Source organism: Corylus avellana, chromosome ca10 (genome assembly GCF_901000735.1).
Source record: "Corylus avellana chromosome ca10, CavTom2PMs-1.0".
Classification (NCBI taxonomy): Eukaryota; Viridiplantae; Streptophyta; class Magnoliopsida; order Fagales; family Betulaceae; genus Corylus; species Corylus avellana.
The window spans coordinates 16,377,564-16,400,076 of NC_081550.1; the positions used below are offsets into that span (position 1 = coordinate 16,377,564).

At 36.3% G+C, this 22,513-nt stretch overlaps 2 protein-coding genes across 2 annotated transcripts; both read left to right on the forward strand.

Moving 5' to 3' along the window:
* The first annotated feature begins 785 nt into the window (after positions 1-785).
* LOC132163935 (V-type proton ATPase subunit a1) lies at positions 786-18,816 on the forward strand. The gene is made up of 18 exons (XM_059574317.1): positions 786-1,164; positions 2,435-2,479; positions 10,389-10,511; positions 10,705-10,812; positions 11,682-11,792; positions 11,890-12,063; positions 12,276-12,413; positions 12,692-12,799; positions 12,939-13,046; positions 13,179-13,327; positions 13,447-13,600; positions 14,331-14,491; positions 15,675-15,881; positions 16,004-16,187; positions 16,281-16,364; positions 17,192-17,385; positions 17,476-17,535; positions 18,224-18,816. Exons 1-18 carry the CDS (start codon positions 1,021-1,023, stop codon positions 18,426-18,428), a joined length of 2,457 nt encoding a protein of 818 aa, XP_059430300.1. The 5' UTR covers positions 786-1,020; the 3' UTR covers positions 18,429-18,816.
* A 2,138-nt stretch (positions 18,817-20,954) lies between these two features.
* Positions 20,955-22,076, forward strand: LOC132163030 (uncharacterized). The gene is made up of 2 exons (XM_059573232.1): positions 20,955-21,232; positions 21,843-22,076. The coding sequence occupies exons 1-2, from the start codon at positions 21,125-21,127 to the stop codon at positions 22,074-22,076; spliced, it is 342 nt and encodes a 113-aa protein (XP_059429215.1). The 5' UTR covers positions 20,955-21,124.
* Positions 22,077-22,513: the final 437 nt, after the last annotated feature.

Sequence of the window (22,513 nt, forward strand, 5' to 3'; positions counted from 1 at the left end):
TAAATAAAAAATAAGAAAAAAATTGAGCCAAAATTGTGCCAAAAAGTTGTGACTTTATCATGATATAGAGAAATGATAAATGAACAACTTTGACCCAACTTTTCTCTTTTGTGGTCATTTTTTTTAAACAAATTAAAATAAAAAAAATTTTCTTAAGCAATAACATCCTATGTGGTCATTTTTTTATTTGATTTTTTTTAAAAGGTCTTTTTCTTCACTATTTTTATGAAGAAAAATACCATTTTTTTTAATAAAAAGTACAAAATGAAAAAAGGACCACATTTGATGATATTGCTTCAATTTTTTTTAAAAAAATAAAAAATAAGAGAAAATTTTGGCCAAAGTTGTACGAAAAAATTGTGCCTTTATGATGCCTTTCATATATATATATATATATATATATATATATAAATTTAAAATACGTTGGAATATAAGGGATAATTTCAATGGTTTTTGTTTTTTTCTTTTCAAAGTTTATATAAATGCTAATGGAAAAGAAAAATAAAAAATTGTGAATAATTTGATAGGATTGATTGTCAATTTGTTTTGAGATATGCTAGGCTTACAAATAAATTTTACAGAAAAATTTTTACAAATTGATAAGACATAATATGATTAAATTTTTCAAAATTTGAACTTATTTTATATTCAACCATATTATTCCAAATTTTTTCTGTAAAATTTATTTGTAAGTCTAACCCCCTCTATTTGGTTTTATTAATTATTATTAAAAAAAGTCTTTCATAAACAAAAAGCGTTATTTGTCGAAGTTCCATCAAGTTGAAGGGGCAAGTGGAGAATGCCGTAAAAGTAATGGAATTTTCCGAATCTGTGGCAGTTGCCCAGGGAAGACTGAAACCGAAGTTCTCCAAATAAACACGACCAAACACATACTCGCACACCATACGCAGACACAGGGCAACATAGACAAGAGAAAGGGACGGCTTCAGATCTGGAATCAGATTCCAAATAACAAGTAGTTTCTGTTTGGTTCCCGGGAAATACAAAATTGAAGGGATTATGGAGAGGTTCATAGACAACTGGCCATCCATGGATCTGATGCGCTCCGAGAAGATGACCCTCGTGCAGCTCATCATCCCTGTCGAGTCCGCCCACCGAGCCCTCTCATACCTCGGCGAACTCGGCCTCGTCCAATTCCGAGACGTAAGTTTTGACTCAGATCCGACTGGGTCTTCTGAGAGTTGTGTTAGATTTGGCATTGGCATTTACGTTTTTTTTTTTGGTTGCTTAGAGAATTGAGGAAACGTGGAATAAATTTAATTTTAGAATCAATGGTTTACGTCGTTCTGGTTCAGTTCGGGTGTTGAGTCGTTTGGTTACTCTGCTTTACTGCATTTTCTTAGAAACCAAACAGGATTTTGGAATTTAGAGTTGAATATATATATAGTTGAATTTACTGTTGAGTGGATATCAATGATGTTGATTTGATTGGTCGGCGCATTTTGAAGGCAAGTTCTGAATTGAAGATTATTTCTCTCTAGGAATTCGTATTTTGTTGGATCTAGTTATGATAATAGAGGCACGAATTCTAGGTAGTATTATTTTGGGGTTGCATAAGTAGTATCCGGGGTTTGCTTGAAGGCAATGGGAGGTTACAATGACTTAGGGTCCGTTTGAGATTGCGGTTTCAATAAGTGCAATTTTAAAAATAGCGTTTTTGAAATCGCTACTTTTTAAAATCTTAAAGACTTTTGATAAAACATGTTAAAAAATACCTTTTTATTAAATATTTGTTATGCGAATTCATGATTTTGGTTTAAATTTGTACTTTTTTTCAAATAAGCACGCCCTACCCTGCTTATTGAAATCGCAGATTTTTTTTCTATTTTAAATTAAGTGCTGTTTAAATCGTCTTCACGATATTTAAAAAAAAAAATGCCGACTATTCTTACGAAATCGCAATCCCAAACGCACCCTTAATCTCATTGCATTTGAAATCGCCATTGTCGAGTGAATGGAAACAAGCTTAATTTTAATTATGAGATGTGGGTATGGAGACATCTATTGCACTTCTTGAAGGTGGTTGACACATGTCCCGATGGACTTAAGGATTGCCATAAAACACTTCCTGATTATTTAAGTGGCTGCCTTATATGATACCCTTGGTAACACAGAATTGAAGTTTTCGTTTTCTGATATAAGATTATCATTTAAATCCATATTTTTGGGTAACTTAAAATTGGGTTAAGTACACATTGATTGGGATAAATGCTCTTTGAGATACTGGCAAAAACATTGTTGAAGCAATGGGTTTTGTTTTCACAACTTTTGTTTCCTGCTATACATAGTCATGTGGAACAAATTTTGGGAATTTTCTTTTAGGATCATTGGTGTGTTCATATTGGAAGAAATTTATGTGTACTCATGTAATTATTAATCATTATACTCATTCTCATATTCTTTTTCTTGGCAGTTAAATGCTGATAAAAGCCCTTTCCAGCGAACATTTGTTAATCAGGTATCAGCTTATCACTGATTAGAACTACTATTAAAATCTGCATGCTTTAGATTTTAAAATATTTCCCGAGCAGTTGTGGTGCATGTTGGTAACTCAAAAAGTGTAAAACATTAGTTTAGTCACACAAGTAGGTCTTCTAGAGACATCTGATGAAGCCAAATCTTAGTGTAAGTGCGTCTTATTTACAGCTTGGTAATTCCAGTCAATAGGATCCAAAACGTGTGCTAGTTTTACATGCTTCTTGTTGATGTTACACTGGTGAACTGGCAGGAAGAACCATTTTAACTTCAAAAATTGATTTTGTATCTTTTTATTTTCCTAATGATTTTCCTAATCATTAAGAATTTTTTTTTTTTTTTGGGTGCTTTTTTGTTACTATAAAAAAAATATTTTCCTAATGATTTTTGCAATGGTTCACTTGGATGGAAGTATTTGTAGAAAATGAGTGGGATTTAAATTTTTAGTTTAAATGGCTTGAATAAAGTATGAAGTGCAAATTTTATTTTACTGATGAAATTCATGGATAGATTTAAGGCTTATTAATAGTGGATTTAAAATAATCAGGTGTAAGCTGTTATTTCAAAGTCACAATGCTTATTTTTCTTGGAGCAAAATCCTTTGTTAATGAAATAGAGAATTACAAAAGAGAGACTCAGTTTTCTATCACTAGCCCTCAGAATTCATTGATATATATAGGCAAACATACAAGATTTTGGAATATGGGCACCTCTTAGGGACAATTAGAATAAGGGAACCTTGTAGGGACAACTAGAATAAGGGCACCTCACTCTTCTTGTAGAATAGGAGCACATGTACCCTTCCTTTCTTACGTTCCCCTTCAAGTTGGCGCCTATATAGCTTGGAACAAATAAACTTATTACGACAAAGGCTTTGTAAACACATTAGCGAGTTGATTTTTTGACTTCACGAATTACGTAGATATATCTCCACTCGAGTGAAATGAGTCAACTTCAACATGCTTAATCCCTTTCATGAAACACATGATTATAGGCATTGTGCAGAGCAACTTGATTACTGCAGAACAGTGGAATAGGAGCAGGAGTTGGGAGACTCATTTCTTGAAGAAAATGTTGCAAACCATGTTAGTTCACTTGCAGTATGAGTCATTGCTCTATACTCTGAGTCTGCAACTAGATCATGCCATCATAGTTTGTTTCTTACTTTTCCATGTGCCTAGATTACCCCTTTAGAATGTACAACACCATGTGTTAGATCTTCTATTTGAGGGCGAACCTGCCCGATCTACGTCAATGAAGAAACCTTTTTTTTTTTTTTTTTTGATAAGTAGTAACCAGTCTTATTAAAAGCATAAGGCGCCCCAAAATACACAGGGAGTATACAACAGGGATCGCCTAACTAGAAAGGGAAAAACGAACAAGGAAATCATCAAAGCTAATCGACAACGAGGACACAAAAGCTATAGTCCAATGATACAAAGTATGAAAACATGAGGATAAAATGTCTTCCGTGGACCTTTCCAAGTTCTCAAAGCACCTATTATTCATTTTCCTCCATAAACACCAAAAAAGGCAAGTATGCATCATCTTCCAAACCGCAGCACTCCCCCTCCTCCCAGCAAACCTCCAACTGGCAAACGACTCGGAAACTCGTCTAAGCATCACCCAAGACATCCCAAAACGACCAAAAATAGTACTCCACAAAGCAGAAGCTACCTCGCAATGAAGAAGAAGAGGGTCTACCGTCTCCTCACCTCTCTTACACATGCAACATCTATTCATAACAATAACATGCCTCTTCCTGAGGTTGTCTAAGGTCAGAATTTTGCCCAGAGCCGCCAACCACACAAAGAAAATCACCCTCGGAGGAGCCTCCGTCTGCCACACACTCTTCCAAGGGAATCTCCTTCCTTCGGTGCAAGCTAAGGAGTAGAAGAGAGACTTAACTTGGAAAAGGCCTCTTTTTGAAGAACTCCACCATAATCTATCTTCACACCCTCGTCTCACTCTAGCTGAATGCAACACTTGGAGAAAGGAGGCAAAAACTTCCACCTCCCAATTATGTGCCTCTCTAGAAAAACTCACAGTCCACTGATTGGAACCACCCAATACCTCTATATTAACCGCAACCGAGGCCTCCTTAGCACAAGTGATGCCAAATAAAACTGGAAAAGCTACCTTGAGAACCGTATCTCCACACCACAAATCATGCCAAAAGCTAATCTGAGTCCCATCCCTCACCACAAGTCTCGTAAAGCCTTGGAAAGTATCCCACCCTTTCTTGATATTCTTCCACAACCCCACCCCAAAAGCTCCTCTAGGCTCGACAGAACACCACCCATCCCATAAGTTTTGAACTTCGAGTCTACCGCCACTCTTTACCAAGCATCTCTCTCCGTTCCATAGCGCCACAACCATTTCTCTAAAAGAGTGCGGTTAAACACCTTTATATCTCTAATACCCAGCCCTCCCTCCTTAATCGGAGTGCAAACCTTTGACCATTTTACCAAGTGGTACTTGAACTCTTTACCTATCCCGCCCCATAAAAAATTGCGTTGTACTTCTCGATGTGTTTAGCAACACTCACCGGGATAGGAAAAAGAGATAAGTAATAAGTGGGCAGGTTAGCAAAGGTGCTCTTGAAAAAGGGTGGCCCTACCGCCCTTTGACAAATACATCCTTTTCCAATTGGCCAATCGATGTTCTAGTTTTTCAATAACTCCATCCCAAATATGCTTGACCTTACAGGAGGCCCCCAATGGAAGACCAAGGTACTTTATTGCAAAGTAGCAGCCCCACATCCTAAAATACCGGCTAGCATTCCAATTTGCTCCACATTCCCCACCGGGATTAACATTGACTTAGCTAAGTTAACCTTCAAACCGGAAGCAGCTTCAAAAAGCAAAAACACACTCCGCAAATAACGCAATTGGCCGGGCATAGCATTGCAAAAAATCATGTCATTGGCAAACAAAAGATGAGAGAAAGTAGTATTACTGACATTGAAACCTTCTAACAACCTCCCATGAACCACTGCTGTAATCATCCTGCTCAAAGCGTCCATCACCAAAACAAACAACAAAGGAGAAAGGGGGTCCCCTTGTCTTAGGCCCTTGGAACTACTAAAGAACCCATTAGGAGAGCCATTGACCATAATTGAAAACCGCACCGAAGAGATGCAATGTTCTATCCATGAGCACCATCTCCCCCAAAACCACACCTCCTAAGGAAGTACAATAAAAAATCCCAATTCACATGATCATAAGTTTTTTCAAGATCCATTTTGCAAATGACCCCTGGCTTCCTAGATCTCAACCTACTATCAAGGCATTCATTAGAAATCAAAATAGGGTCTAGAATTTGCCTACCTTTGATGAAAGCACTTTGGGACTTGGAGATAATCTTATCCAAAACTATCTTCAACCTATTTGCTAAAACCTTAGCAATGATCTTGTAGATACCCCCCACAAGACTAATCGGGCGGAAGTCTTTGAGATCGATAGCACCCGGAATCTTCGGAATGAGCGAAATGAAAGTAGCATTGAGGCTCTTTTCAAACATCCCTCCGTCATGGAAATCCCTAAACACCTTCATAATATCCTCCCTAAGAACCTCCCAGGAAGCTTGGAAAAAAGCCATAGAAAACCCATCAAGGCCCAATGCCTTATTGCCATTCATCTTTGACACTACCTTTCTTACCTCTTCCTCTTCAAAGTCTCTCTCCAACCAACTAGCCTCAACCTCCGCAATGGAGTCGAAGGAAATACCATCTACTAAGACTACTATAGGCCTCCACCTGCAATGCTCAGAAAAGAGCTTTTGATAGAACTCAATAATGTGCTCATTGATCTCCTCCTGAATGGAAGAAGGGCTATCTCCAATCATAAGGGTGTCTATAGAATTTTGCCTTCTATTAGAGTTGGCTATGGAGTGAAAGAATTTAGTGCATTTATCTCCTTTTAACCACATCACCCTCGATTTCTACCTCCAACTCACCTCCTCCATAAGAGTACACCTCTCTAACTCTCGAACAAGCTTAGCCTTCCTCAATAACTCATCCTCATCCAAGGCCCTACTTTCTTCATGCATATCAAACACCCGAAGATCTTCAAGAAGGATCTTCTTATTCCTACCTATATTGTCAAACACCTCCTCATTCCAAGTCTTCAAATTCATCTTCAAAGCCTTGAGCTTACAAGCAAGAACAAAGCTAGGTGTGCCTTGGAACACATAAGAGTCCAACCACTGTTTCACTAGGGCCATAAGACCTTCCACTTTGAGCCACATGTTCTTGAATTTAAACAGCCTTCTCCCCCTTACCACATCCCCCAGATCAAGAATAATACGGAAGCGATCCGAACAAAGGCGTGGAAGCCTCTTTTGCAGAACCCCCGGAAAGCAGGCTTAAATATCAGGGGAAACAAGAAAGCGATCAATCCTTGACCACATAGGAGGATCATGAGAAATTGACCAAGTGAAGGAACCCCCAACAAGAGGGACAATGAAGAAACCTTCTACCCTGATATGCCCATTTTGCTTATACAATATAGCAAGACTCAGAGCTTGTTTAAGATTACGAACAATACGTGGAACAACATCCCAATGTCGGACTCTAGGAGTCTCCAAGAATTAACTCACTACATTGGCTGCATAAGAAATGTCTGGTTTGGTCATTGTGGAATAATCCAACTTTTCAGTCATGCCTTAAACTCACAATGGACCTTGTGGTTAAGGGAGGTGACAATTGCACAAAGTTTTTTTCACCGAATGGACAACTCTAATAGAAATAACTCCATTGAATCTCTGTTGTTAGTTGATGGCACACTTTCTACCGATCAAGATGAGATCAGTGAGCACATTGTGTAATTTTATAGTAATATGTATGCCTAGCAATTAATTGGCAGCCTAAGTTGGACGACCTTTCTTTTGATTCTATTGGTAAGGTTGATGCCAATTGGTTGGTGAGAGCATTTGAGGATGGGGAGGTATTGGAGATGGTGCAAGTTATGAATAGTGACAAGGCCCTAGGCCCTGATGGTTACTCTATGGCGTTCTTCCAAACTTGTTGGGATATTTTAAAAGAAGATATTATGAAGGTCTTTCATGACTTCCACACTAGAAGCAAGTTTGAAAGGAGCCTAAATGCTACATTCATTGCTCTCATTCTGAAGATTTTAGGAGCTGTTGATCTTAAGGATTTTCATTCAATTAGTCTATTGAGTGGAATTTACAAAATCATTGCCAAAGTTCTAGCTAACGTGTTGAAAATGGTATTGGAGAAGATTATCTCCAAGTCTCAAAACGCATTCATCCGGGCAAGGCAGATTCTAGATCCCGTTCTCATTGCTAAGGAATGGTTTTGATAGTAGAATCAGATCTAGGGAGCCGGGTGTGCTTTGCAAATTGGATATAGAAAAGGCTTATGATTATGTTAATTGGGGTTTTCTGTTGTACATACTGAGGAGGAGCAGTTTTGGGGGAAATAGTGTACATGGATAGCTCATTGTATCTACTTGGTGTGCTTTTTTGTTTTGGTTAACAAAACTCCCAATGTTTTTTTAGTAGCTCTTGTCGCTTGAGATAGGGTCCATTTGTCTCCATTGGTGTATGTCATTGTTATGGAGGTTTTGGGCAAGATGATCTCTACTGCGTGAGTGGGGGTTTGTCTAGCTTGTCTGTGAGGTCTAGGAATGATGGTGAGATTCATATCTCTCAGCTTCTATTTGTGGATGACACTTAATTTTTTTGTGGGGTTGACCTAGAACACTTTTGTCATTTGCATTGTTTGTTCTTATGTTTTGAAGCTGTCTCGGGTTTGAAGATCAATTTAGCTAAGTCAAAATTGGTTCATGCTGGTCATGTCAGTAATGTAGAAGGTTTGGCTGAGATCTTGGGATGCAGGGTCTCCTCATTGCCTATAAAGTACCGAGGACTTCCATTGGGTGCTTCTTTTAAAGCCAAATCTATTTGGGATGGCATTATTGAAAAAACTGAGCGTTGTTTGGTCGGTTGGAAGCTGTTGTACTTGTCGAATGGTGGAGTTAAAGGCCTTCTTCTTCAATATCCTTTTCTATTGGATGGCTGCTTTTGATTGTTTTCATATTTTAGTTTTCATGACTTTATTTATTTTTTTTTATTTTATCTTCTATCTTTTTTTAGTTATATGTTTTTATTGTATACTTCCTATGTACATGGGTGCACCTTTTAGTTTTTTTTTTTTTTAAATTTCGATTACTTATATAAAAAAAATCTATAAGAAGGTAAAAATATGCAAGAATCGAGCTAAGAATTCACTGAATTGGCTGGAAAATGGTTGGAATTGGTTGAAAATGACAAAATCGGCCAAAAAATAAGATGTACTGGCCGAAAAACTATAAAATCGGCTAGAGTCAGAATATGAACCTCTCCAGAGTCAAATAGGCCAAAACAATCCTAAACAGTACCAAACTAGCCGGAATAGGTGAAAACCAAGCAGAAACGGGCCAAAATAAGCTGAAACAAGGCCGGAAATCGCTGGGAAACCTGAAACTGGCTTAAACATGGCAGAGAAACCACCAAAACTGACCAAAACGTTGCTAGGAACCACCAAACCAGTGCTAGAAATCATCAAACTGGCCAAAATGTTGCCAGAGACCTCCAAACTGGCTGAACTGCCGTCGGAAACACCAAAACCAGCGGAGGCTTGTTGGAAAATACGGATTCCGGTCTAATATGCTGGAGAAATTGGCCACAGCTCACCGGCAAATATCAATACCGGCTGAAGATCACTGGAAAACACCAATATTGATTGAAAACGATTCCATTGGGGTCAACTCTGAGTTAGGTCGATCCAGTTTGGATACAGGTTTGGGCTTGAAAAAAGGGGTTTGGGTTTTGGTGCCCGGCATGACCTAGTTGATCGGGCTCGACTTGAGGTGATTGGACCAGACCTGAATGGGTTGGTGTTTGGGTGGGTCTTTTGGGCTGGAATGTATTTGATTAGGTTGGACGGCAGTTCATATTTAAATATGGGTACGGGCTTGGGCTTAGACTCGGTCCAAGAGTGAGTGGAATAAAGGTATTCCAGGATAAGAGATTAAACTGCATTGAGGTTATCCTCATCCTAGATGGTGACAGGATACAGCTGCAACCAAACACCAGTGTTCTTCAAATCTCGTTGGAGATGTGCCGGCAATAACCTGATTTTGTCACTGGCATTTATGACAACAACTACAAAGGCGACCAAAGATTACAACATTGACAAAGGACATCAAAGCTACAACTACAAGCTACTGCATGTCAGTGGAAAATCACTGCAACACCACTACATGTGGTGATTCCACCACCATAAGGCACAAATATTTCCGGCAACCACAATGAAAACACCTAATCACAACTGTGATGGTGTCTTCATCCAATGATTATGGTGATGACTGTGCCATCAGCTTTTGTATGAAAGTTTCTACTTTGATTTTGCTCCAGACTCAACCTAAAAGGAGAAAAATGAAAAGGGAAAACCACTCCCCTTATTGCCAATTACTTACAAAAAAGAAAGAAAATAATAGGAACACCTCCCTTTTTTTTCTTACTATCCGTAAATCTCAAATCCATCATTTTTTGTTATAATTGATATGAGCAATTTATGCTAGCATTTGTTCTTTTAATCCCTTGATTTTTAAATTCTCAAATCCAAACGCAAACTAAGATAAAAGCCTAAAATGTACCTTTGGAAAGAGGCTTCTATTAGCCTTCTTGCTCTCTGGAATCTGTACGCCCGGAAGTGATGTATGCAACATAGTAATATTATTGAATTTGTTCAAGTCATTGCAATCTGGATATACTTTTTTTTTCTTTTATAAGTAATCGACACATTTCAATAAAAAAGCCTTGCAATTTGGATATTATTACTAGTTTTATTTTCTACAGTTGAGAATGATCGAGCTTTTTCACAGGTGAAGCGATGTGCAGAGATGTCAAGAAAGCTACGATTCTTTAAAGATCAAATCAGCAAAGCTGGTCTACTCTCTTCCATTCGTCCTGTTATGCAACCAGATATTGAGCTGGAGGAATTAGAGGTTATTACTGCTCTTGTTCTACTGAGAAGTGTTTTTAATTCCTAGCTTGGCCTTTGATCTTTTATGGTGTCAGTCAGAACATGAAGCTGTAAGTTATTGTTAGCAGAGGCACTGACAAGTGCTGCTTAATGTGGGGTATGAATTGTGCTGGAATCTAATGATGTGTATTATATGTTCTTTCTCTTGGTTCCAGATACAACTTGCTGAGCATGAGAATGAGCTAATTGAAATGAATGCTAATAGTGAGAAACTTCGACAATCGTATAATGAGCTCCTGGAGTTCAAGATAGTATTGCAAAAGGTAAATTTATTGGCCTATATATATATATATATTGTGTACGCATATATTTAGCTAGAACTACTTATAAAAAAAGAAGTATATTTAGCGAGAACTAGAATTTTAGGTAGGGGTGGGTGGGGGAATAAAAAATTAATTTTAGAGGGGTTATCTCATAAAAACGTATAATTTTTGGGAATTTTAAAATTGGGGGTGGGCAGGGGTGGGTGGGGCTACTGCCCCCCAACCTTGTGTGTAGTTCTGCCCTGTAGTAGTTATGTGCTTGGGGATCCTGTCCACTGTGGTTTGCCTAAGTTGACTGTAGCCTGGCCTTTGCCACTCTATCTCCAACCCTATTTTTTCCAGACAAAGACCCAATCCCTTGACATCATTTATTGGGTATTGCAGACCCCACTAGGCTACATGGCCCAGTGGCCTATCTGTTTATTATCTGAACAATAATATTTCCCAACCACACTTCTTCGAAAAAAATTTGCAGCCACAAAAGAGGTTTATAGTGGGAGAAATCCTGCCATTATTTAGTGTAAGTTTTTTTCTGTCAATTCATTTTTTGCAACGGCTACTTTTGGAATATTCTTGTTGGATTAGATGTTTACATGATGCAGTAGTGCTTATTTACAAGCATTCTTCTTAAGAATAGGGTGTTGTTTAATTTCATTGTTCTACTGGTCATGTACTAGTACTATGATGTAGAATCTCTTTTCTATCCTCCATCTAGTATTCTATTTTATTTACTGGTTTATGTAACCTCCCCCATATATTAAAGTCATCTTTTTGAGAAGTTATAATTTACGACTTTTACATTTGAAATCTAATCTCAAATGCCTTTTTCCTATGTCTTCTTATATATGGATTTTATGGGGCAATTTTAGGCAGGAGGCTTTCTTGTATCAAGCGGTAGTCATGCAGTTTCAGAAAGAGAATTAAATGAGAATGTATACTCAAATAATGACTATGTTGAGACAGCATCGCTTCTTGAGCAGGTACATGTTCATTATGACTTATAACACTTGATCTGTTTTAAAGTGTAGAAGCAATTACTATGGTTGCATTTATCATAGATTATTATTCATTTTGCAGGAGATGAGACCTGGACGATCAGACCAATCTGGTTTGAGATTTATTAGTGGGATTATATGTAAATCCAAAGCTCTTAGATTTGAAAGGATGTTGTTTCGTGCTACGAGGGGTAATTTGCTTTTCAATCAGGCACCGGCTGATGAAGAGATCATGGATCCTGTATCATATGAAATGGTTATTTTCCTTCTCAATACTGATGATTGTTTTGAAAATTGTTGTTCCCCTTGATTCTGTTATCTGCAAAAAATGTCATTCCACTTCTTAGTACTTGGCTTTCTTCATATGTGTCCCTTTTTACATGAGCTGGTTGATTTTGTTCCTTTTAGAAAAAAGTGATTGAATCATCTTGTGCAGCCGTACTAATTTCTATGAGTTGACCTTTGCAGGTTGAGAAAACAGCATTTGTAGTCTTTTTTTCTGGTGAGCAGGCAAAAGCAAAGATTCTTAAAATTTGTGAAGCGTTTGGGGCAAATTGCTACCCTGTTCCTGAAGACATAACTAAGCAGAGGCAAATAACTAGAGAAGTAAGTATTCTGATGGGACATTGACTCTATCTTTCCGTGTATTAGAAGAAAATTAACAGCTCACAGTGACATGCTTGTTGTTTCTTCACCAATGAGGACTTCTCATTCCTCTTCACTTTCATTTGAGTATACCCTCATGAAAATGATTTGCTATTTTTAAGGATGCCCGGACTCTTGAATTTTTATTCGATAATATTATTCAGGAGTATTTAGAAGTTAATGATCACACTCAAGTTTGCGGTTACCCTATCACCTAACATTGCTTATGTTGGTTACAGGTTTCATCACGTCTTGCTGAATTAGAGGCCACTTTGGATGCTGGGATCCGTCACCGAAATAAGGCTCTTACTTCTGTGAGTATCCACCTGGCTAAATGGACCAACATGGTAAGACTCAGACTGTATGTCTTGTTTACTGTCATTTCCACTTTTATGTAATTTTTGATCTCACATGTGGTCATTGCATGAGTGAATTTAGCATTTTTGTGATACTAATAACCATTTCATGCATCCCCTTCTTTCCCAGGTAAGAATGGAGAAAGCTGTCTATGACACACTGAACATGCTAAATTTCGATGTTACAAAAAAATGTCTTGTTGGAGAGGGCTGGTGTCCTATCTTTGCAAAAACTCAGGTAACTCGTTTTGCTCTTGCTGTATTGATTTTTTTTGGTTAAATATATGCGCTCCCGTTTCGTAAGTTTTTATTTATTGAAGACTTTTACAAGCTTACAGTTACTTCCATTTTTTTTGAAATGATTCAACAGATTCAAGCTGCACTGCAACGTGCAACAATTGATAGCAATTCACAAGTGGGCGTAATTTTTCATTTGATGGATGCTGTGGAATCACCTCCTACATATTTCCGAACCAACAAATTTACAAATGCATTTCAGGAAATTGTTGATGCATATGGGTGAGCCAAATATCCTACTTATCAAGGGGAAAAAAAGAGTTAAAATTATGCTGCTATCATTTATATGGAGGTCTTTTCCCATTTTGATCAGAGACTTAATAAAACAATTTGTTTGGCAGTGTTGCAAGATATCAGGAAGCAAATCCTGCTGTTTACACTGTTATTACGTTTCCATTTCTTTTTGCTGTAATGTTTGGAGATTGGGGTCATGGAATATGCTTGTTGCTGGGAGCATTAGTTCTTATAGCTCGTGAAAGTAAGCTTAGTGCACAGGTATGCTCTCTGATGAGTTTAAACAGAATGTGTTCTTTCAAAGTAACTATCTTGGCTATGTAGGTGAATTAGTTTCCTCCTCCAATGAAAGGGAACTTATTCAAGATCTCGCATTATGTAATCTTTCTGTATTACAAGTGAAGGATTATTGAGGCTGATAAGAATATAACAGGTCATATTTTCACCATATAATGCTAAAAATATGCTACAACCCCAGCTATGACAGTCATAGCCTCCACCAGATCACCATTACCAGTGGTACTACTCCAGTTGGTAAGAGTATGTAAAATGTTTGTCACATGGGTTGTTATAACTAAGCAGCACCGAGACAATGGCTTTGGTGGCTGAGATTTAATATTTTGAGGTGGATTTAGTTGTGCCTTGATTTATGATGCTGGGAAGATTTAGCAGAGAGATGCAGCATGCAAATTAATATGTATATCCATGTATATTTTGATAAGCTAAAAATGATAATATGTAAATTGATGGTAGCAGGAGGAGGAACACTACTACATTTGTGGGGAAGTTGAATTACTGAACAACTTTTAACCCTCTCCTCCTTTGATGGGTGGTAGCTCTTGTTTGAGAGGAACCTAATACTTGAAGTAATTATGTGGTCATATTATTTTCGGGATATACAATTTTTGTGTAAAAAGTGTAGTCATATACTTTGTATGCTTCTGTTAACCGTGTGAATCTTAGTACCAATTTTCATATATGCCTCCTGCAGAAACTTGGAAGCTTTATGGAGATGCTCTTTGGTGGGCGCTATATACTTCTTTTGATGTCACTATTTTCAATTTATTGTGGGTTGATTTACAATGAATTCTTCTCTGTTCCTTACCACATATTTGGTGGATCTGCTTACAAATGCCGAGATACTACATGCAGGCATGTGTTATCTATCTCTTCCTCAAATCTCTAAATAAATCAAAATTATCTGGTACCACTGATGCATTTTTTTAAATCGGTATCTTGTCTAAGCCTTTGGATTGCTTAAATCAAAATATATCTGGTATTATTCATATTCAGGATCAATCCTTGGGCAGAATTTTTTTTTTTTTTTTAATTTTAAATTTTTAATGTTGTTGCGGTTGCATCTTAATTTTGTAAGAAATGGCCTGTTAGAATTTGTTTTTTCTTGGTCGATGTGCTCCTAGGTTTGAGTGTTGTTAATAAATATATATGTAATCATTTGTAAATGGAGTCGCATCAGTGATGACATGGTGCTGTTCTCATGGTCTGGAAATACTTGAGTCTTCCCTGTCGCCCCTTCTCCTTAACTCTACCCTCCCCCTGAACCCAACACCCCAGGCATGTAAAGCAGAGGCCAATGTTGTTGACAGTGAGCCAATATTGGGTTATCTACACAAAGGAATGGAAAAAATTGTGGAAAACCGAACAATTATACAGTATCTGCCTAGGGTGTGTGCACCATCATAATGTAGGGTCTTTTGATGTTGACTTTGATGCCATGGAACTTGTAACCAGATGGTGCTGAGTTGCATTAGTGTGTTGAATCTTATATCTGGACATCTTTCAAATGTTGTTGAGAGACTCTTGTTGAGAGAAAGTTTGAGTTTTTTTTAGATAGGTTTTTTTTTAGTGGGAGATTGGGGTTTTTCTAATCTATCTATTGCTGTAATACCGCGGATCATCAACTTCACTGATATTTAATTCTTAACAAGGGCATTGTTAAATATCATTAAGTTTGGTACTGGGTAGTGATTATTAAGTTTGATAGCTTCTCTAGATATCATTAAGTTTAATAAGAAAACTAGATTGAATGCTTTTCAGAATTTTCACAATTCAATTTTCTCATATTCTTGATTTACTCTGAAATATTCTTATTTAGTTATTAGGCATGTGCATTCTTTTGCATTGCCTTTATCTCTTCATACCCACCTCTCAACTTTATATAGGTTCTTAGTTCTCAAATTTATTCTTGATCTACTCTGCATCGCCTGCATTAAATTCCTATTTGAGTGCATCTGTTTGGAATTTCTTTCTTCAAAAGGAATTTAGTTATGCAGCTGTCTGATTTTTTATGGTCAACTTTTGTTCCTCTGTTCAGTGATGCATACAGTGCTGGCTTAGTTAAATACCAAGATCCATACCCATTTGGTGTAGATCCCAGTTGGCGTGGAAGTCGTTCAGAGCTGCCCTTTTTGAATTCTCTGAAAATGAAGATGTCTATTTTGTTGGGTTTGGCCCATATGAACTTAGGAATCATATTAAGTTACTTCAATGCACGTTTCTTTGGCAGCTCGCTGGATATAAGGTGCGTTTCCTGCTCCTGTATCCCACCCCCCCTGTCTCTCTCTCTCTCTCTCTCTCTCTCTCTATCTGTGCAACTTCCAAGGGGAAATCAAGCGTGGAACTTATTTTGCATCTTGTTGATAGGTACCAGTTTGTGCCACAGCTGATATTTCTTAACAGCCTTTTCGGGTATCTTTCACTTCTCATTATCATAAAGTGGTGCACTGGTTCTCAGGCAGACCTCTATCATGTAATGATTTACATGTTTTTGAGTCCCACTGAGGATCTTGGTGAGAATCAGTTATTTTGGGGCCAAAGACCTCTTCAGGTATGATCTCCACTTTATTTTTTCTAAGCGTTTATGTATGCTTAATTAATTTTACCATTTTTCTATATTGTAATTTATCCTTAATTATCGCAGATCATTTTGTTGCTTTTGGCTATAATAGCAGTTCCCTGGATGCTTTTTCCAAAACCTTTTATTTTGAAGAGGCTTCACACGGAGGTACTATCATCGTCTACTTGCCTTTCATCTATTTTATTGTGCTTGTTTAAAAGAAGTTTAGAAATATCTATGTCCCCTTGTATGACTCATGATCTCATTGCTCTGATGTAAAAGAAGTTGTTCTTACATCCCTCAACCTTTGGGTCTATTTTTTCGCCTACTCTTGGGTTAGGTACCTATAATTGTTTCATCCAGTATTTAACAGACATTTGTCCAGGAGCTCGTATGTCATTCTGATTTTGGAGCTCATTTCTCTGATGTAAAAGGAAGTTGTTCTTGCATCCTGCAACTATTGGGCCTACTTCATCCCCCGCTTTTGTATTAGATACCTATATCACGCTCATCGCGTGCTCAGTATCATACATGTAGGATATGAATTGACATTTGTCCACGAACTCGTAAGTCGTACATGAGATTCTGATTTTGGAGCTCTATATGGTTAGGCCAGCGCTTCTCTTTGCTTGGTTTAATATTGTGCATGATAAGTATGAGACAAGTACTTATTTTAAGTTATGGCGGTATGTGAATTGATAAATTGTTGAGGGGCTGTAAGAATAGCTTATTTTACGCCAGGTGTAAGTTAACATGCCTCTCACTTTAATGAGAGAGTGGTAATTGGGAGGAGCAGTGCTAGATAGACAATTAGGGTTAGTGTTGATACTTGTTATTTCCAATTCAATTCAGTAAAGAAAATTACAATCATCAAAATACAAATTCAAAAATTTGAAGCATGTTACAATATTTATTCTAGTTTTAACTCGTATGTGTAGACAATAGCTGTAATTAAGGAGAGATTACATAATGAGTTTTATTGATGACATTGCCAGAGATTTCAAGGTCGGACCTATGGGATGCTTGGTACATCTGAGATGGATCTTGAGGTGGAACCCGATTCTGCTAGGCAACATCATGAGGATTTTAATTTCAGTGAGGTCTTTGTGCACCAAATGATACACTCCATAGAGTTTGTTCTGGGTGCAGTTTCAAATACGGCATCATATCTTCGACTTTGGGCTTTAAGGTGCAGCCATGATTTTCCTCACATCTTCATTAGTTTCTTTCTTCTCTATAACTACAATTGTGTAACTGATGTCTGTTACTGCTATTACAGCTTAGCCCACTCGGAATTGTCAACTGTTTTCTATGAGAAAGTTCTTCTCCTTGCCTGGGGGTGAGTTTCAAGTCTTAATACTGTTGCATAACACACTATTCTTTTGCTTTTCTCTTTATTATATACACACATGCTAATCCTTCATTAGACTCACTTATACTGTGCTAATTCTTTATTGTATACTATGCTAATTCGACATAGTATATACGCATATCCCATGTAGCTAAAATTTATATTTTTGGGGGCTTTGCCTGGCGGGTTATGCGCAATTCATGGGATAAGGGAGTTTCAGGTCTACATGGTCTCCAACATTTAGTTTTTTTGCTATGTCCCTGATTGTACTCATTTCCTCCGACTAATTACAACCCTTGAGCTATTGCATGATTATATTGCAAATCAGTCTCCCGGTTTACTCAGGCCACATGTAAAATACGAAATATGGCGTAGACAAAATGGTAGCCTCAGTACAGGTTTCATTTCGTTTTAGGATTGATTGAATAACTTAAACCAATACCTTGTTGTATAGTTTAAGGTAGTTTTGGATTTGTTGATTTATGTCTTTGCTGAAATGGACAGAGCTTCAAAATTCCTATACAAGTTACTTTATAGCATCTAATTGATCCACAACATTTTCATGTTAACATTCATGTTGAACAACTTGCATACCCATCTATTGTCCTTGGCACAACTAGTGTTACTTGTTCTTTTTATCAGTGATGTTACTTTTAAGGATATGGTTATGACACAGGTACGACAACCTCGTCATCCGGTTAGTGGGGCTAACAGTTTTTGCCTTTGCAACTGCCTTTATACTGCTCATGATGGAGTCTCTGAGTGCTTTTCTTCATTCCCTGCGTCTTCATTGGGTGGAATTTCAAAACAAGTTCTATCAGGGCGATGGCTACAAGTTCAAACCTTTCTCTTTTGCCTCCTTGACTGAGGATGAGGATTAGTCCACCCACTCACTCATATATGAAACTGGCTTCAGTTTCCAGAAAGAAAGAAATATAGTATAGAACGAGAGAGAGACAGAGGCAGGCAAAGAATTGGCGCTGCTGCTTTGCTTTTCCACACTGCTCAATTTTGACGTAGAAATATATATAAATCCTGGCTCCTATTCTTTTTGATGTATTGGGTATAAAGGGGTAACCTTACCTTGAAGAGATAAATTATGCGTTCTCTCTTCTTTTTTCAAATAACAAGATTATTTATTTTTTTGTGGGGTGGGTGGGGGGTTGAGGGAGAAGCGTTTTTGTAAAGAGGAGCTGGGTAATACATGTAGCATTTCTGGATACAAAATTTTACACACGTACAAAAGCTTGTGTGGGTTTTACTAGGAATTGGGCCCTTTTTTTTTTTTTTTTTTTGTAATTTATTATTATTATTATTATTTAATGGCTAATCAAAGTTCTACAGTGTTCCATTTTTGTAAGGGTGTGTTACTTAGAGAATTCCAAGTTAATTCCATCAGCGTCTCAACCAGCTTGATATTGAAGGATATTACCATCTTCTGCCGATCAATCATAACTGTGGTCTCAACTTTAATCTCGTGATAAGAAGGGCTTCGTTTTTTTAAATAAAGTCATCTTAAATTTGGACATTTACATGTGGCATCTAAAATCTAAGGGATAACTTTATTGAAAACTCTCTGAATTTCTATTCGATTTGACAAATCCTCCTTGAACTTCAAAATCTTATAATTTAGTTTCTTAAACTTTTAATTGTTCTCAATTTGAACTTCTATGTTAAATTTAGCCGTTAGAAATACCAAAAAAGACAAAAATATTCTTGATTTTTGTTTCGTTTTTTTTTTTTTAAAAAATAAATAAATAAATAAAAGTTTTGAAATTAAGGCTAAAATTGGAATTTTATAAAAAAGCTAGGGGTATAAACATCATTTAACGTTTAAAATCTGACGGATGGATCCAAATTAATAGCAATTGAAAATTCAGGAGACTAAATTGAGAGATTTTGAAGTTTGAGGAGGTTTATCAAATCGAGTGGAAGTTCAGAAATTTTCATTGAAATAATCCCAAAATCTAAAATGTTCTTGGGATAAAAAGGATTTTTTTTTTTTTTTTTAAAAAAAAAACCAATAAAAACCCTAGAATTTGATGGCTTGAAACATTTGAATAATCTCTTGACCCACCAAATTTCTTTCTATAACTCATTGAGCTCCAGACTTTTACTACTTTTCTCGGTGGATGACATCTTTTCCTTTGTAGATGGTTCTCTCTCTCTCTCTCTCTCTCATCCTTGTAAAATAACGATGGACTACGATCATAATTAGTTTTATAAAAAATTGGTCGAATACTTTTATAAAACTTAATGACCTAGAAACCATTGGATTTACTGGACAAAGTTTTCTTTCAAATTGTTAAACTTATATTCATTTTTAGAGCATATGATTAAAAAATACATGTTCTATTAAAAAAAAAAATCATATAAAAATTACATGCTTTAAGGAAAAATATTAATTTAATACATTGAATTTTAGATTTTTTAAACCCTTTCTGCTCACGCCGAGGCAATAGGAAAAAAATTCACCCATTATCCTTATTGGTTGGCAAAATTGAGAGGGATTTGCTCACCCCTTTTGGGAGGGTATATAAGTTATATAACTATATAAGTGTAGGGTGACTCAATATTCACTAAAGGTTGTCCGAGAAAAAAGTCACATATGTATAATTGAAAGATGTTAGACCTATAACTTTTTTATCTGTTTACATGTGTCATCATGTGATTGGAGGTATTATTATTATTATTATTATTATTATTATTTGTGATTGAAGTGACACAAATAAGCCGGTTGTAACTTGTAAAAGAGTTAGGGTCTATTTGGGTTCTAAATTTTGAAACGTGCTATTAAAAAAAAAACGATTTTAAAACATATTATTTGAAAACATGATTTAAAAAAAAGTAATTAAATATTTGTTAAAATTGCAGTTTAACCTTTAAAATTATGTTTTTTTTTTAAAATGTACCATTATAAAACCTTTTCAAATCACAATTTTTTAAAAACGAAGAGCATTTCCAATGGAGAAGCCAAATTGTACTTTTATCTAAAGTAGCTAATTAGATTTGTAAAAAACCCGCCCAAATTGGATTAGCAAAAAATAATGCAAAATAGATATTTTATTAGATTAGCAAAAAAAAATGCTACATGTAGCGGCACTTTTCTCATGAACTATTTTATTTTTTTTATTATTTCTCACCTGTCCTCTCTTTTTCTAAAATTTTCTCCTGGAATTTTACTTCTACATCCCTCTTTTTCCAAAATTCTTTTTTATTATTTTTCTCTTCACATTTCTTTTTTCTCTGAAAAATAGGGTATTTAGAAAAATATAATCCTTATAAAAAATAAAAAAATAACATTTAAATAATATAAATAAAAATATAGCTAATCGTTGGAAGCATTTAAAGAAACAATACATTTTTTGGATTTCATTTAAAATCCGACCTTTTGTTTTACTCTCAAGTATTTTTTGGGAATTGCAGAAGACATAAAATTAATTGGATTCCATTGACGTTCCAAAATGGCAAATACAACAACAATCTCATTCCTCGACCTTGAATTTATCAGTCACTAGAGATCCTCCGCCAAAAGTTTTGAAGCTCTGAATGCATAGCGTGACAATTCTGCCAAAAAATGGAGAATCGGAATAAGCTGATCCAGGATGGGTTTGCAGAGATTTGCAGGAGAGAGATGGGTTTCACTCGACCCAGATGCTTCGCTCGCCGACTCTCTGCTTCTGAGGTTTTCAATTCTTGGTCCTCTTCTTCTTTATTTCCCCCATATATAGTAATCGATTGACAACGGTGCTACTGTTGATGCTTCTTTCTATGCTTTAATTCTACTGTTATTAGGTTATGTGAAGAGCACCGCAACTGTAGCTTGATAAAACCAATCGGTGTACAGATTAAGACTTAGTAAATTTAGTATCTTTTTAAGAAACCATGGAAGAGTTACATTTTCAAAGGAGAAATGTTAAGCCATATTTCTTGATTCAAAGGGTGTGATAATATGAGAAGACTTACTTAACATATCTTTTATAATTATATTAATTATTGAGGGACGTGAGGAATACAATATTTTAAAATCATAAGTAATTTGTTTTGAAGTTTATGTTGTTAAAATCTGGAATTTTGTTTCCATATTTCCTTATTATTTTATTTTTTTTTGAATTTTGTTCCGTGGGGAATATTGTATACTAATCTTATTTTTTCTGTTAACATCTGATTTTTGAGTCAATTGAGAGGTAATCATCTTCATCCATCCTTCATGTCATAGTCTTCTATGTAGAAAGACTGGTATGTACCATTATGATGGTTGATTTGCCTTTACATGAGTTTGCTTATCGGTGCAGGTCCTTGTAAAGCAACTAAATCTTTATGGGAAGTTAAATGGTCATAGAGGTTGTGTAAACGATCTAGAATTCAACTCCACTGGTGACCTCCTCGTATCGGGTTCTGATGACAAAGAAGTTATATTTTGGAATTGGGCAACTAAAACTAAGCTGTTCGGTTCTCATATGCTTCTGGCCACTTGGAGAACATATTCCAGACCAGAATTATGCCATTCACTGATGATAGGAGAATAGTGACTTCTTCCCGTGATGGCAAGGTGAAATTGTAAATAAATTTTTCGATCTCCACCATTTTGTCATACATTTTGCATGAATTGCTTCTCCCATTTATGTCTTTTTAGCTGCAATGCTTCTGCCAGTCAATTGAGGTCTCTTTATCAATTTGCTTTTTAGTTGGAAAAAAACAATGCTCCAAGCTCTTTGTCTAAATGCACGTCCAATGTGATAGGCTGTTGTTTGGAAAATAGTTTAAAGAAACTAAGCCTTAAAATGTGAAAGTTGTTTGCCTGCAGAAGTTTTATCTGATTGTGATTGTTCTTAATCATTTTGTCTGCTATTTTCTGGCGCCGAAGTAAATGAATTTTAGAAGTTTTCCATCTTATCAGTTTGGATTTCAGATATCCTGTCTCTATTTGGCTTATTTTCCAACCATTCTGAACTGTTTTTCCCTT